Raw genomic sequence first — 17,429 nt, forward strand, 5'->3', positions numbered from 1 at the left:
AAGCTGCCACCCTGTCCTCAGGAAACTGGTGGGAGCTAAGAGAGCAGAGCTGTTAGCTTGGTTCTTCCACTAACTCTGTGCACTTCCTGGCTTTTGGCTGTATTATTGAGTAAGGATATTGTTTTTCTCCTTTAACAGAAGTAACTGAGTGGTTGCACAAGCTCACTTAGAGAGAGCTGAGGGATAGAACCCTGGTCTCTAATATTAGAGATTCAAATCTTCTCCGCAGCCAGTGTGTGCGTGTGCGTGTGCGTGCTGTTGCTGTCTGTAACCACCAGATCTCATTCCCTTGAGAGCCAGGAAATACAACTGTGGAATCCCGACTTCCACTTTTTCACTGCTTTGTGCAAATAGTGTAAGCCAATGGTGAGGTGTATGTTTTATGTACCTTTAAAAGCTAGTCCATGCAGAAAAGATAAGTCTACTACTGCTATTATTTATACTCCTTTAGCTCAAGTGATAATAGTTTGTACTGTGGATCTAATGGTTCTGGGTTCCGACCCTGCTCATCATCCATGCAGGGAATCGGTATGGCTTTATGGGATTACCATTTCTGTCTTTCAGTTTTCTCTTAAAATGCAAGGGAATTTTAAAAATTAAATGAACTAAGGTTCAAAGTCAAGTGCTAAAGAGTTGGCAGGTACAGGTACCAGAAATAAGGGTGCCTGTGCAATCTTAATTCTGCTCCTGTGTGTTCTGCAATTTTTAACTGCATGGTCACGTAGTACTTGTTCTATAGGACTTCTGCTTCTTTCATTGTTGTGGATGAATAGTAAATGGGGCAGAGGGTTATACGAAGAGAGAGGATGTTCTCTTGTGGCAAAAGCACTGGATTGGGACCCAGGAAAGCTGGGTTCTTGATTGCCTCTGTCATAGACTCCCTATGTGATCTTGGGCAAAACTTTTGTGTACGCAAAAGTGGGTAAAATTAAATTTGCACAGACTACCTGAATTCTTTTCAGAGTAGCAGCCGTGTTAGTCTGTATTCGCAAAAAGAAAAGGAGTATTTGTGGCACCTTAGAGACTAACAAATTTATTAGAGCATAAGCTTTTGTGAGCTACAGCTCACTTCATCGGATGCATTTGGTGGGGGAAAAAAAAAAACCACCAAATGAAGTGAGCAGTAGCTCACGAAAGCTTATGCTCTAATAAATTTGTTAGTCTCTAAGGTGCCACAAGTACTCCTTTTCTTTTTACCTGAATTCTAGAATTCAGTAAACTCTTGTGTGGCTAAATCCTCTAGGAAGCCTTGGAAATCTCATCCACCCATAATTCTCAGAGGCTATCACATTCCCAAAGTCCCCATAATGATTTTCAGCCTTAATGGTGTTTTTAATATAGTTTTTTGCATGTAATAAATATATACATAAAATTAGGCTCAAGTATTGTGTTGGGGATGTAATAGTGCCAGGCAGTGTTGCCTGGTGAATAGAACACTGGACTGGTACTCAGGAGACTTGGAGTCTATTTCTGGCATGCTCGTGACTTTGAACAAGCTACTTAACCTCTCTCTTCCTCAGTTTCCACATCTGAAAAATGCGGATAATGATGATTATCTCCTTTGTAAAGTGCTTTGAGATCTCCTGGTCTGAAGGGCTATATAAGAGCTCAGTGGTAGTATTATCATCTCAATAGTCACCCTCAAACCGTGGCTGCTTCTGTTTCTTAATGGGAATGAGGATTGTCTTGATGAAGTGACAAAGGGGATTGTGGTCAAACTTTGTCCTGCATGCAGCTCCAGGACAACTCCAGAATTTGGTTTTAATTTTACATGTTTGTAGTGTGGGATTGCAACCTTCAGATACCACTCATCTAAGGATCAATGAAGGAGACATCACTCCTGCTATACATCATCTAAAGATGTCATTAAAATGTCATCTGTGTCAAAATATGTAAGCCTGCACAGAGCGGGGAAGCCAGTTTGAATATTGATACCTTTTTTTGCGATGTGGAAAAGACTTTGTGGACATTCTGGGGCATATGACACTTCCAGAAGTACTTGATCCACTGTTTCAGAGTAGCAGCTGTGTTAGTCTGTATTCGCAAAAAGAAAAGGAGGACTTGTGGCACCTTAGAGACTATATCAAATTTATTTGAGCATAAGCTTTCGTGAGCTACAGCTCACTTCATCCACTGTAGTTTCTTTTCCCCTTTCTGCTTCACTTAAAGAAACCAACCTTTTAGCTTTAGGTCATCAACTGCAAAATCTGTGGCACATGTGGTGAAACGGACAAGTCTTGCATGTTGGACACCTAGTTAATAGTAAAGCACTTTTATATAGCACTGTAAGTGCTGCTTTGCTTTTGGTGCTGGTTGCCTTCAAAAGATAGGGATCGTCTACTGCTTGGGTAAAATATGTGCTAGGTAAACAGACTACTGTAATGTGTTCCCATTAGGTGTCTTTGATGCAAGGCATTCAGGACCTTAACTGATGAATGAATGCATGCATTAAAGTACTCAGCTGAGGCTCTTTTTGTAGTGCAAAACAGCTGAGTACAAAAGAGAAGGCTAACGTTCATGCCACCTGCCGAGCCCATGCAGCCAGGGAATGGAGAGTGGAGCTTACAGGGTTTTTCCACCTTCCAAACACAGGGGGCTAGTGGCTGGATCGAGGCTGCATTTTTAAATTTCAAATCATTGTTTACCTTTGTGATCTGGATGGAAGCATTCTGTGTGAAGTGTTGGAGAGCACAAGCTCTGAATGGCTACTTTATTGGGTCCAGGCACTTGTTTCCTAATCAGGGAGTCCCGCAAATGAAGTGGCCTATGTGGTCAAACAGAATTATTGTAATGTGTTTGTTTACAAAATCTGCACCAAGGAAATACCCTGACACTGTCTCACCAATTTCTCCTCCTACACTCAGTTTGGCTGTCATTCGACCACAGGGGCAGCTTGGGCCCCAATCCTTTAGAGGGATTTGTGCAGGCAGACCCTTACGCTCTCTCACTGTCCCATTGCATTATGAATCGTACTGGATATTCTCCTTCCCATGTTCCCCTCAATCGCAGTCTTGAGGCATTTTGTAGATTCTAGCTTTGAGCCTATGCCATCTGTTAAGAGTGGTGTAAAATTTTCACTACTTAGTTTTCTCTGCCATTCTCTGACTATTTGTACCTCAGTCCCTTGTGATTAGTTTTGCAGCAGTTTGTTTCCTCTGGCTTCAAATAGTGTTTTGTCTTCCTGTGGAGCAGTTAGCAGAGATAGTGCTGTCACACTGGGTCTTTCTCTATAACCTTCACCAAAATATGGTGCATCATTCATGTTTCAGCCATGTTTGAGAATGTGAACCAGTTTCTTCTCCTCTTTCCTTTTCCCACTACCTGCAAAAGCACGCTGGCAGAAGGAACTTGGCTTCAGGGTTCAGTAAAGTATTTGAATAGATGCATGCTAAGCTATTGAATGTAGGAGAGGAACACAACAAAAATGTTATTTTTAAAGGCCCATGTCAAAGAAATAATCCTTTGAAACCTGTCACAAGGAAACGGGTTTCAGAGTAGCAGCCGTGTTAATCTGTATCTGCAAAAAGAAAAGGAGGACTTGTGGCACCTTAGAGACCAAGGTTACCAAATGCATCCCTTACTTGCCCAACTTTGTATCATAACTCTTTTTCTTGTGGGGGTTTCCCATAGCTGTTGGGTTGCTGGCACAAATACATGATTTTTAAAATATTTTTTTTAAAGAGACCTTGTATCTGGGGGAGATGAGACCTCCATATGGTACGTACTCCTAGAGGTGGGAAGAGGGGTAAATTAGATTCCACTTTAGGGCAAGGAGCCTTGACAAGATCCCTTTTTAACTTACTGTAATTGTTTCATTGATCACAACAAATTACACAACTTCAGAAAATAATTCAGTTGTGTAATACTTAACGTTCAGTATCTCAGCTTCTTGTAGATGGTTTGTTTCTCTCCCCTCACTCTCCACAAAAATAGTTTCATTTTAATTGAAGAAATATCCATAATACTGGTGATCTGAGAAGCCAAGTCCCCACCTTGTATGATTCAATAAGAGGAAACCGGTTTGTTTGGGAGTTTTTCCCCCTGAAACTGTCGAAACAAAAACTTGGTACTCAGTGGCTGGCTTCAGCCAAATTTGAATTCTGTTCAGCTTTAAACCCTTGATAATAGGAAGTGTATACTGGAAATACTCAGAACATCTTGCCTCATATTACAGAATTGTATTTGCATTGGCTTTTATACTGTCTTTAAGTCAGAGGAAAGTATAAAGGAAAGCCATTAATTAGTGAAAATGCCCATGTCTTTCATATAATAATGTTCTGGAAATTTTCACTCCGTTTAATTCCATCCATTGCAGTGTTCAGGTTGTGCCAATTTTAAAGTCACTCTCCCTTCTGGAGCCAGAGTGAAGTTTCTGAGAACTGTAACTGAATTGATTTAGCAGACAGATACCACAGGGCTGCTGCAAACTAGTCTACTCAGAGACCTGTTCCTTAACTTGCACCTTGCTTTAGAACTTTGACTTGTACAACTTATGATTCAGGAAAGTATTGGCAGCTACACTGGTTTGACAGGTTTGGTATTCTGTGCAAATGTCCTGCATTGTTTACATCAGATCTGAATGTAAGTAACATCTGTTAACAAGGGGTTAGAATGGGGGACAGGGATGATTACCTGTTCTGTTCATTCCCTCTGGGGCACCTGGCATTGGCCACTGTCAGAAGACAGGATACTGGGCTAGATGAACCTTTGGTCTGACCGAGTATGGCTGTTCTTATGTATTACTCAGTTGTTACTGTGAAACCAAACTTGTTCTCTTACATCAGGAAAAAGTGGTTAAAGTTTTGTGAGGTTTTTGTGTGGTTTTTTTTTTCCCCAGAAGGAATTCAATTTAATTTAACTTGCAGCATAAAAACCTCTAACAATTAAAGGATATCATAGAACTTGCTGAGTTGCTTCAAGTCATTAAACACCAAACTAAAATACAATTACTCAATATGCTTTAGTATAGCTTCGAAGCAGCACACTCTTCTCCAAGGAGTACCATGTGTTCCCCACTCAGCTGTCCATAACTCAAAAGAATTAACATAGAGCCTCTCCAATTTACACAAATGACTATGATTGCAGATTAATGAATTTTGCAAATTAGCAAGTTAAGCAAACAAGATAAAAATCAAGGATACTGCATTGCAAAGTGTACTTTACTTCTTTATGTGGCTAGAGTAGTTTAATTTTATTTGATCCTCTGTAGTATCTGTAGTGCAATATATTTTAAAAAAATTACAAATACTGGATAGTGTAGGATCTTGCTGTCGTTCTGGGCTATAAAATCTGCTGAGAAATGGGAAGAGAATGGGGTCTTGGGAGAATTATTGGATTTGTGAGCTAGAAAGCTTCTTTTAACGTTTTTCTGAAGCTACCAACTACCACAGACCAAAAATAAACTTTCATACACAGAACTATTGCATGTATTAGAAATATTTTGGGTACATTTGGATTGGTCACATTAGTTCCTCTTTGCTTTATTTGTACTTGGGAGTGTTGCTTTAATTAAAAAAAATCTTGTGGCTTTTTTTGTCTCTTTGTAATATCCCTTACATTTCAGAGTTAAAATTTATTTTCTCATTTAGTGATTTATTTTGCTTTCCTCTTTATCCAGGATGGGTTTAACTGTTGCAAACATTGCAGAGTTTGCATAAGACACAGTTTTGTTCGGATCCTACATAAAGGTGAATATTGTGGGCATTTTTTTCAAGGTCAGCAGTGGTGGATCTAAAAATATTCTGTCTAGAATCCAGAGGGCATTCCTCACCCAGTTTTAGAATATAAAAAAAATAAAAAATCCCAACCTATCATTTTGCTCAGACCAGTGGCTTGAAAAACAAGAAACCACTTTGTCTGTAAAAACCATCTGCCAAGACTCTCGTTTTTGGGTCTTCCGTCTTTAGCATGAGACTGATGCAGAATTAGCATAGTGCTTACAGCATTTTGAACCCCACTCCAGAGGCAATCATAGGCCCCCCCCGTTCATCTTCACATACCGTTACCTACAGGGTGTAGTTTGTCTGTTTCCTCCTGACTGTGGTCAGTGAAGGGGCTCCTGTTTTGCTGCATTTGTGTCATCCTCGCTCGTCTTACTTGCTTGTATCTTTCATTTGTACTTCATCCAGTTGGATTAGTACTGGCCACCTAAATTGTGAGACCTTTACCTTAATGCGGTGGCACATTTGGTTACCCTTTAATGCTTTACTACTGCTTCACCATTTGTCCCTTCTGACCTTAGTATCTATGAATCTATTTTTAAGCACCGGGATTCCCCTTTGACACTTACAATTAAGGTGCTCCAGTGTCTCTGTCAATGTACTGGCACCTGTTTAGTATTTCAGCACCAGAAAGGGGTGGGTGTACTTTGTCTGCAGGTATGTCAGTGCGGAAGGGAGGAAGTATGTCTGTGCTCGGCATGTTCAAACTGTGACCATACAGCAGGATTATGTCCATGATAGGCAATCTTCTTTCACGCCGGCTTTTGCCATGTCAGGTGAAGGAGCAACAGATACATATGGCCAAAGCAGGGGTGAAACTGCTGCAAAATTAAAGGGACTGTATTAGAATTGGGTCAGCTTCGTTTTGAAGATGCTGGAGCTGTACATCCATGGCAACTCTCTCATCAGTCTTATCTGAAAAAATATTCCTTATTGTTTGGAACCCAGAGCATTGAAAAATATACTTGCATAGCTATTAATATACATCAGTAGGTCTCAACATATTTACCGTGATAGGCCACATATGCAGTTCTCTGTGTTATGTGGGGCTTCATTCACACAATATGTATACTACTTGTATGACCCTGAGGATGTCACATGGGCTGCAGCTGTATGCTGATCCTGCCATGGGTTGAGTACCACTGATGAAGATTCAATGCTTCTGTAACCTGGGAATGGTCTGTGATCTGGACAGTAACCATGACCGCTTTGGGCAGAATGATTTGACAAGCAGTCTGTATTAATGAAGATGATAAAAGTAAATTGTCAGGCTTTATTCCTTCTCCATAAAATACCGCTGTATTCTGGTGACTTCAGAGTATTCTGCTATGTGAAGAATAAAGAGTGCATGCCTTCCCTTTTTTTTAGTGGTCTTTTTTCCCCCTCTTGCAATAATTTGTTTATGCCATGATTAGAATCACCCTTTTTTTTTCTTCTGTTTATGAAATGCCAACAGAAGATGGCATAAGAAATGTAGTTTTTTGCATGTTTGAAGATTGGAATGAGGCTAGGAGTCAGTAATGACAGGAAGTTGGGGTTTTTCAGGCCCATTGTTGTGTTTGTACATATCTCTTGTGCACATTTTTACTCATGTAACAGTAATTCCTCAAAGATGGCACGCAAATGATAGTGTATGCACAGTGCTATACAGGCTGTTGTTAATTTACAAAGTTTAAAAAAAAAATCCTTGTTTCCCTCTGCTCTGTTGTCAGAGTGTAAACATGTTGCAAGAACTTGAGTAATGAAAATGTTCTGTCCTAAAATTGCTAAACTTTGTAGGGAGCCTGGAATGCTGCTCCTGACTAGTACAGGAGCTCCAAGCCAAGACTTTCAAAAGTGACTGGAAAACTTTTGTGCGTTTTGTTTGTTTGGGGTTCTTTTTTTGGGGGGTGAGGGGAGCTTATCTTGAGACATTAACCCTCTTTAAAGGTGTTACAGAAAGTGCTAAGCTGCCTATAGTGGCAAACTCATGCATCCGATGAAGTGAGCTGTAGCACACGAAAGCTTATGCTCAAATAAATTTGTTAGTCTCTAAGGTACCACAAGTCCTCCTCTTCTCCTAGTGTAGGTGCTTTTGCTGATATGTCTTGTACCTTGTTCCCAAAGGAAACAAGCTGTAGTAGCAAAAGCACTTTTACGGTGGTATTACGGCATAAGGCTTTTGCCAGTAGAGAAATATCATTTAAAAAATGACACTCTCTAACTGACATTACTGTGCCAGCAAAAATTTCTAGTGTAAACCTGTCCTGAATCACTAGCCACTCACAAAAAACAAACCTCAGTTCACGGTGGTAGCCGTTTTAAATAATCTAGCAAGTGTTTTCTGGGGCAAGATACTGCATTTGTGCCTAAAAATTGTTACATTGTGTTTACCTGAGAAGCCAATGCTAGTACGGCCTGAAAAGGAAGGCCAAACTGTCCTAAGTACTTAAATTTAATTGTGTGAATGGGCTAGTGACATGGATTTTATTTGCAGTTTTTTTTTTCAATTGGTTCTCACCTGGTCAGTCAGCCTAAGCAGTGTTTGTCATTTCCTTTCCCTTCATCCTTCTCAATGGTGTTTATATCATGCCGTTTGTTTACATATGTTCCTAGCAGCATTGAAGAATTTGGAGTTGATTGTGTATGTTCAGATACCAAGTGACCAGATCAGATAATGAATTGTACTGTGCTTCAAAAATGTCTGAGGGAAGTGTTGTGCAATGCATGGTTGCTTCTGAGAACTCCCATGGGGTATGCTTGTTCTAGGACTGATATTTTGTTGGGTTAGTTGCCTCTAACTTGTGTAACTGGTAACAGAAGTGGTAGGGGCCACTTGAAGCAAGCAACTGGCTGAAGAAGGCAGAGGATCTTGCATGGATTCATGACTTGTGTACGTTCTGGATTTCCTCTTGTAGCAGTGGGACTACAGAAAGATACTTTGCTTTCCCAACTTGTTAAAGTATGATTACCTTTACATAGCTGCATAGAGTTGTACCTTACATCCACATTTGGGCTGAAGTGTTGATTTGACTGTAACTGTTCTTTCTAGCATGCTTATTCTGTGCTTTTATTTATTTCCTGACATAAGGTCTGATTCCAGCACACAGAGACAGGGCAACTCATAATCTCTCCTAACCTGTATTCTCAAGTATTCACTCATGATAACCAACCTTCTGAGGGGTTGTGGTGGCTCTGTAGTTTTCCCCCGGGCTCCTAAAATGCAACCCCATCATGCATTCACTTTCTGCCTCCTGCCTTCCTGCTTCATAAGTCTCTCTGTATCTTACTCCGGACAGACATGCTGAGCTGCTGCCCTTTTATTTTAAGTTCCCACTTTTGAGGTGCACACTGAGCTTATTTGCAAATTGTGACTGAGCTCCCTCATCCAAAAAATAGTGTTCATTAACTCTTTCCCTGCAAAGTAAACCATCAGGCAAAAGAGTCTGATTCTCTTTCTCTTTCCCCCCCCCCCCCCCCACATTTGTTTTGGCTGGTGCTCCTGGCCATATACTGGTTCTTGCAGCCTAAGGCCTCATCTGATTACAGCCATGAGTGCAAGCACTTAGTGCAGGCAGGAAAAACCACCAATTGCACTAGTGGTATTTTCCCTACTTTCAAACAGTCGTCAGCTCCCTTGGTGCAAATAGTGGCTTTGCCTGCAGACAGTAGGGGTTGTATTGATGCAGCTGTTCTGATGGCTCTAAGCAGGGCAAATTCCTTGCTTGGACAAGGCCTAATTCTGGGGGTGGGAGAGGAAGAGAAAACGTGTAATGTTGAAAAGTATATATAGTCATTTTATACATATTCTCTTGCCCTCAGTCAAATATGTAGCTTTTCATGCACTTCACAGGTCTCTGGACCCCTTAACACATGTTAGTCACTAACATCTGAAATTAGCCATTTATTTATATAATATTGTTCTTAGCTTGACTCTTGGGCTTTCTGACATGTCCTTATTCTGATAGGTTCAGGACTATAGTGACACCTGCTGGTGAAAGCAGACTCATTAATCAACTAAGGATAGTTGGTTACGTATCAGAGGGGCAGTAGCCATGTTAGTCTGTATCCACGTTGTAATCCTCGTTGTAGTAGTTGGTTAGGCAACTTTTTGTGAACCTTTTACCTAATCATTATTCCTCAAAATGTGACACTGTTCTTCAGCTGCAGGAATAGAGTATAATACTGATCGTTAAGTGCTGTGTATTGACTGGAGAGTCTCAACATTTAAATCCTGTGTGACTGTAACATCTCATATCTCAGTGAAGGTGTTTTCATGTTTGAAGTATCTTAGAGTGAAAATTGCACAGTGGTCTGGGTTTAAATCTAATAATTTTTCCTGTTTTGCAAAGATAGAGGTGATCTTTTCACTTCACACCCAATCCCTCTAACAGTCTCATTCTTTCTTTTCAAGTCTTTGCACTGTGTGTGTGTGTGTGTGTGTGTGTGTGTGTGTGTGTGTGTGTGTGGTGTTCTTTAACAAGTATGTTCTAACTATGGAGAGTGAAGCTTCTCGTCGTCGTCATGTATAGAGAGAGTTATGAGAAATAACAGCTGGGTTGAAGCTGCAGAGCCGCTTTGACAAAGAATGTGCGTGGGTGCTGCTTTTGCAGCCTCTGAAGGCTTGTAATCTGTAACTCTGCTTCTCTCCATAATCACCTCATAATCCCAGAGGAAGAATTGAATTTTCAAAGGGTCTCAATCGAGTCTAAATGACACATGCAAGGTTTTGAGGCAGCTTTTGAAAATGGGGATCAGTAATTCCAGGATAACTGGGTGTTTATCTCTTCCGGGCAGGTTTCTCCAAACACTAGACTTTGAAAGCACACCCCCTTTTCCATAACCCCCCCCCCCCCGAGATATTACACTAGTACCTTGATGCACTCAAAAAAACCCACCTCTTCTAGCGGCATAGCAAGTCGCCCAGCACTAGGGCACTGTCTACACGGTCGCATTACAGCGCTAAAACTTGCTGCGCTCAGCGGGGTGTTTTTTCACATCCCTGACCGAGAAAGTTGCAGCGCTGTAAATTGCCATTGTAGACAAGCCTTAAGACAGCACAGCACTTAGCACAAGGCAGCTGCAAACATGAAGTGAGACAATCCCTGCCCAGCAAGCTTTCAGTCTAAGTAGAGGAGTCCAGCAAAGGATGGGAGGGGAAACAGAGGCATCAAGAGGTGGAGTTGCCTGACGCCATACAGCAAATGAGTACTGGAGCTGGGAACAGAACTCTGGTCTTCTGAGACGTGGACTCGTACATTATCCACTGGCCTATGCTTCACCTCTCTTCCTTGGTTTTCTATGTCTTGAAGAAGACTTTAAATCAGGAATTTTAAATGGTCCTGCACACTCTAATGGGTTTAAGCTAGTCCATATTGAAAGGCTTATTTGTGAGCTCTGTACAGGTCTGTTATTTATATACTTGAATTGCTTTAGCTAAACTGAGAGAGCCTAGCTTTGGATCTGCTAAGCTTTAACTAGATTGGTCTGTGTTGTGTAGAACTAATTCATGTGAATTGTCTGTGTCCAGTTGGTAGGCCTGTCTGTCTATGAGTTGTTTTTAATGAACAGTTCCTTAACCTTGTGGTATTGTTTATTGATTTACAGCAGTGGTTCTCAAACTTTTGTACTGGTGACCCCTTTCACACAGCAAGCCTCTGAGTGCGCCTCTCTCCCCTATAAATTAAAATCACTTTTTTATATATTTAATACCATTATAAATGCTGGAGGCAAAGTGGGGCTTGGGTTGGAGGCTGACAGCTCATGACCCCCCATGTAATAACCTCATGACCCCCTGAGGGGTCCCGACCCCCAGTTTGAGAACCCCTGATTTAGGGATATAGATAATCTCTTAGGATTCTAATAAAGACAAATTACTCATCTTACTTGGTTACAATCTGCATAAGTGCTATACGTGTGGTCCTTCTCTTCATAACCCTTCTCCATATCACTAAAATAATTCCATACTTTATCAGCAACCTGAGTAGTAGCTTAAATGGCTGTTAATGAGAGGGTTAACCTCTCATTTTGCTCATTAGTATTGCACAACAGAGAATTGATCCACTTTTGTACGTGGACATTAACAGTCATTTAGATTTGAATCAATGCAGACTGTGGCAACTCCACTGAATTCCTAACCATACCTTAGTGCCCAAATTCACACTGCCACAAGAAGCTTCCTTCTGCTTCTAACTGATAAGGAAACTCACAACACATTAATCTCCTTCAGACTTGCCTACAGAGAAACTGTAATGGAGTGGCACCAATTGCAAGCTGACTGGAGCCTTACTGTCTTCATTTATTTGCTCTGATACAAGCCATCTGTGATAGCTGTTGGTGTACTGCACCACTGCAAACCCCAAGCTGCTATAAAACAGTTTGCACAGGTTCGGCCTATTCCAGTTTCCTGCAGTGTAAGCTGCACCTGTGCAAACAGCAGCTGATGATGGTTGTGTTTTAAAAATCAGTCACTCTTTGGGGAAGGGCCTGTATTTTATCAATCAAATGACCCCCCAGATTTGCACCTCAGATGATACCTGGGATCCTGAAGCGACATTCCAAATTTCAAACTGATCACAGTATGGATTTTAGGAAAGGATCAAAAATTTGGCTTTAAACAGCAACTATATTGCAACCTTAACTATGCTACAGCTATTACCATGCCATAATCACTTCATGCATCATTCCAATGAAAACATATGAGTTTAAATCTGTTGTTGGACCTATTGACATATGTTAATTGCAGCTGAAAACAGATTACACAGCCTGCTGTTTCTGCACCACTTACTGTTTTTTCAGCATTAAAATAATCATGCAGTGGAGCTTGAAGGGAAGTAAAACACTTGAGAAGTGTAGCTAGGGTTATTGAAGAAGCAATTAGATGACAGCATAAGCGTGGAGCAATAAAATGGAAATGAAAATTGATAGGCTTAAAAGCTTGCCATCCCTCGCACCCCCCTTTACAAATGTTTAATGTGTTCTTCTGTATTTGGAAGCTTGTCCGTGACACACTTTAGTTCCTATGGTTTTTGTAATTAGGTATCGCTCCTTGAGATGGAGAATGCCTCGTGTGAACCGTGCCAGACGATTTTTCAACTTTATACATCTCTTTCTGTGCTCACAGTCATTAGCCAGCTAGCGAGCGCCAACAATATCTTCACTGATAGACGCTACTAAAACTACAGTCTCTCCCAGGCTGCTTTATTTATTGCTGTTTCTCATTTTATTGTTGGGAGGCTTTGCATCTGTTTTGTGGATTAGCTCCTGGATTGTTGCTTTAATCATTTAAAACTAAACAGATACTTAAAGGAAAACTGTCCTCATTCTGTTCAGCCTAGCAGTCTAAAAGTACCAAAGAGAGAAACGTTTTTTGCCTTGAATAAACCGTGAGATGTTGTTAAAACCTCTAAAATTTGCACACATCTGGCCTTTGTGTTGCAAGTGGAAACTGACTACATTTTTTTCCATTCCTGCTTGCTGCCAGTGTCTGAAAGAATGTCATTTTTGGTGTATGGCTAGCACTGGGCTCGGAAATGTCAGCTTGCAATGGAAAGACTACTCCATTTCTGTCTGGGCAAGGTGAGAACTGCCCTTCTGCTCCTGCTTCATCTTCGCCTGTAAGCTCATCAAACACACAATCTACAACTGTTGCCTTGAATTGGGAATAATGTTAGCTAAGTATGAGTAACCTGGACGAAAATGCAGGCTGTCCTATGCCCTAACTCTCTCTCCTGCCCATAAGACACAAGTAACCAGCATGTTAGAATGTTGGCTGTAATAGTGTTCTGTGTTATATCCTGTGTATTACTCAGGAATCTGCCCATTTCAGAGCTGTGCCAGAGGAAACTGTACATTTTTCATTCAGAAACAGTAAAGGAGTTCTTTAGTTTATTCTGATGCTGACTCTGGTAACAGTATTTAACATATTTTGAACTTTCTACATTCGCAAATATACTGTAATCACTTCTAAAAAGTTCTACTTGCAACAGAACTTCTGAGACTGAGCTTTCCATTAATCCAAGGTCTGTTTTGTTGCCTTGAAATCTGCATAGTGTGAGAATTGTGTAGATTGTCTCTGCGGTCTGTACGTTTAGAATACTAAAGTTCTGGTTGGACTTTATGCTCATAGTTCTTGCCAGAAGTGGTACATGCTTGGCCTAGGGAAATGCTGTGTAATATAACTTGGCTGCAGACTTTTGTGTGTACTCTCAGGTTTAGCTTTAATATTGTAGACACTTTTTGGAAGCTGGGGGCAAGAGAAGAGTAAAGTCAAGTCAGTAATCCAATAAAATGCACTCTGAAGTACATATTTTCATAGCTATGATTATGTAGCCCACCTAATAAAGTCTCAGACTTACAAGCAAGTAAGAGAAGAGACACCCATTCTTTGGAAATCTGAACATCTGGCGTGAAATCCTGGTCCCCGAGTAGTCAATTACAGTTTTGCTACTGACTTCAGTGGTGGAGTTTTGCACGCTTGTTTTGTCTCTGTTTTCCAGAGTGGGTTAACCGAAATGGTTTAAATAGTTGGCAGATAACAATATTGACTTACTCGATTCTATCTTCCTGAAAGATACATGCTCTACAACTGCCTTAAACCTCGATAACTCTGGCAAATCTGTGGAGTAAAGAAAGGAAGTTTTGTTTTCATCTCCACTCCTGGGTCCATTTTGGATAAGGATGCCAGTGATTCGCTGGGGGAGGATAAAGGCAAAAAGTAACTTGTTCAATGTTCCTTATGGGGCTTGGGGGAGGATTGGACCAGGTTTTCTTTTTGACCCTGACAATGGTTTGTGTAAGGAAGCTTTGTACAGGAAACGGGGGTGGGGCAAAATTAATAACTTCCCCAATCTAAATTGAGACCGCAAAAGGGTCTGTAGAGGGGCAGCTAACTCCTGGCCACATGACTGTCTAGAAAATACAGTGGGAGAATTCATCAAGATTAGTCCATAATAGAATCCAACTGACGCCATCAAGAACCCCATCCATAGATAATAGTAGAGTTTGGTCGGGATGTTTACATCTACACTTAGCAGAGCGTTTATGCCCTTCGATCCATTTACTTGTATTTAAAGCGCCTTGGCAAGAGTGGAGCTGTTTTACAAATATCACTGTGGACTTCCATTCTTCACCCGGGACACCCCCTTCGTAGGAGCTCCTTCAGATGTGTGGCATGACGCTCCATCACGTGTATAAAATGCTAGCTAGCAATTAGACTAGTGATTGTAGTTGTTTTTCCTTCTTTTTAATTTCTCATTGCTTAGCGTTTGCTTGTTAAGATGCTGATCCAAAAGTAATGCAGATATTTCCCTGTAGGTGATCATGGTGCTCAATTGGGCCTGCATAGTGGAGGGGGTGACGGAATGGGAGACGAAAACGCTACTGTGGAAGAAGGGGAGACTAGTCCTGACCCACAGCCACAAGGCCGAAGGATGCGGAGAGAAGCCTGCACCTGCCCATACTGCAAAGACAGCGAAGGAAGGTAGGATTTGCTAATTAGGTACCTCAGACTGTAAGCGGGATTGTCAATATGATGGTAGGGAGTTTGAAACCCAGAGGGATGGAGACTGTAGGTCGCTTAGCAGCCTTGGTCTTTGAGAGCTAAAGTCAATCCAGGCCGCACTCTTAATAAAATAGGTTGACAGGTCGGATAATTGCAGTAGTGCTCTCTCCTGGGAGCCCTAGGCCAGGTCTGGTGAAGGGTGGGTATCAGCTATTTTGGGGCACATGCTGGGTGCCTCATTTTAAACTGCTGTGGTCAGAACTGAGCAATCTTGGTCTCTCCAGTTCCCATTCTTGTAGGACTGGAATAGTGGAGTGAGGGGCTGATGATGTCAGAATGGGTTGGCATCAGCTCAGTTGCATGAGAGGAGGAGGGAAACTTGCACTAAATCTACTAACGTTCTGCTTTGGTTACAGCTAGTGTTATAGTCCCTGGGTGCTCCTGAAACTAAACTTACACATGAAAGCTGTTCAGAGTCTTTGGTTTTGTTTTTCCCTTAAAACTTTTCCATGAGTAATTGAAAGATTTTTAGGTTTCAGAGTAGCAGCCGTGTTAGTCTGTATTCGCAAAAAGAAAAGGAGTACTTGTGGCACCTTAGAGACTAACAAATTTATTAGAGCAGCATCTGAAGAAGTGAGCTGTAGCTCACGAAAGCTTATGCTCTAATAAATTTGTTAGTCTCTAAGGTGCCACGGGTACTCCTTTCCTTTAAAACCTGTGAATGCAGCCATAGCCATTCCCGTTCCCTCTGTCCCCTCCCTACCACCGCCTCTTCCTCTTTTCCCATTGACTTGCTCTTCATGTCATACCCCGCGTGCCCCATTGTTGGGCCCAGCCTGCGTGCCCCATTGTTTTTACAGTGGCTTTGTTACATTGGAGAATTTTTAGTTAAAAATGTATTGAAAGGGGAGTGGGGAGAGACCCCATGGAACAAAAAGGTTTCTTACGTACACAGTGAAAATAGGGGCAGATTTGTTGAGGAGCCACCTGTCGGGCCATGTCTTCTGACGACTCCTGAAGAGGCTCCTGGTTGCAACCTCTTCTGTTTTTTCACTGAGGATTTAAGTGACTCTGAAGCCCTCACACCCATTCTCTTCCCCCCCCCCCCCACTTAGATTTTTTAAAACTAGCAGTTTACCTGCTCGTAACAGTTCCCAGTCTGACTTTAATTGGGGAGTGTTTTCGTGCACACGTGGTACAGGTTTGATTCTCCCAATAACACTTCACTCTTTATAAGAACCTGTCCTCCAAAGGTGTGGATACAGTTACCAACCCAATAGTGCTCAGCACCTTTTATCTCTGGAGTATCTTGTATCCACCAATCCCCAAGGACGCGGACGTCCCCTTCGTTTGACAGAGGGTTAGACTGAAGCATTGACTGGGAGCTGACTTGCTTGTGGTCACTGAGCAGAGCCAAGACTAGAGAGCCCTGATTCCTCTAGCCAGGAGACCGTCCTGCCCACTTCCCTGTGTTTCTAATGTCAGCTCAGCATCTGAGCAGTAAGTAGGCATGTCTAGTCAGTGCTCTGATCAGTGACTGGTAACCTGCGGTTTCCATTGTGTGAGCTCAGCAGCCACGTTTAGGAAGCTGATGTTTCATCTCCCTGTTAGCGAGAGTGGAAAGGCTCTGTAAATTGATGCCTTGATTGATCTGGATTCTTCCAGGGGTTCTGGGGATCCCGGTAAGAAGAAACAGCACATCTGCCACATCCCAGGGTGCGGGAAGGTGTATGGCAAGACGTCCCACCTGCGGGCTCACCTCCGGTGGCATACCGGGGAGAGACCTTTCGTCTGCAGCTGGTTGTTCTGCGGGAAGCGCTTCACGCGCAGTGACGAGCTGCAGCGACACAAGCGCACGCACACAGGTAAGCCCGGGAACCTGCCCTGGCTGCGCAGGGAGCAAAGGCGCACTTAAAGCCGGGGGTGGGGGAGCCTTCACTTTTTCTCTAGCCTTGTCTGCATGTTGCAAGGGTTTCCAAGATCCTTGTGATTGCCAGCACTCTCCACTATGGGCCTGGTGTTTGCCCACTGTTCATCATCTGTTGCTTTGTGTTTCTGCAGTACAAGTATATTTACAGGTTCTGTCACCAGCTGTACAAAACCATGACTCTTCTGTTCGTTGGCAGCTGCATCAAGTGAATCTTCTGCAGTACTTTCAGCTGAGATGTTTTCCTCGCCTTAGGAGCTCCGAAACAAGGAACAGCTAGAACGGTTCAGAAACTTCCCCC

General features: G+C 42.1%; 1 protein-coding gene and 1 long non-coding RNA gene across 3 annotated transcripts in view; both read left to right on the forward strand.

Annotated features, from left to right (window-relative positions):
* SP1 (Sp1 transcription factor) overlaps positions 1–17,429 on the forward strand; it is a 34,313-nt gene that overhangs the window by 8,989 nt on the left and 7,895 nt on the right. For both annotated transcript variants that reach the window (XM_038378460.2, XM_038378461.2), the window contains exons 4-5: positions 15,015–15,180; positions 16,867–17,066. In XM_038378460.2, coding sequence (XP_038234388.1) covers positions 15,015–15,180; positions 16,867–17,066 — 366 coding nt within the window. The remainder of the gene's footprint in view (positions 1–15,014; positions 15,181–16,866; positions 17,067–17,429) is intronic.
* LOC122458356 lies at positions 3,060–15,003 on the forward strand. The gene is made up of 3 exons (XR_006278366.1): positions 3,060–4,581; positions 5,618–5,687; positions 13,183–15,003. It is a non-coding gene; the product is annotated as an uncharacterized LOC122458356 (long non-coding RNA).

Source organism: Dermochelys coriacea, chromosome 20 (assembly GCF_009764565.3).
Source record: "Dermochelys coriacea isolate rDerCor1 chromosome 20, rDerCor1.pri.v4, whole genome shotgun sequence".
Lineage (NCBI taxonomy): Eukaryota > Metazoa > Chordata > Testudines > Dermochelyidae > Dermochelys > Dermochelys coriacea.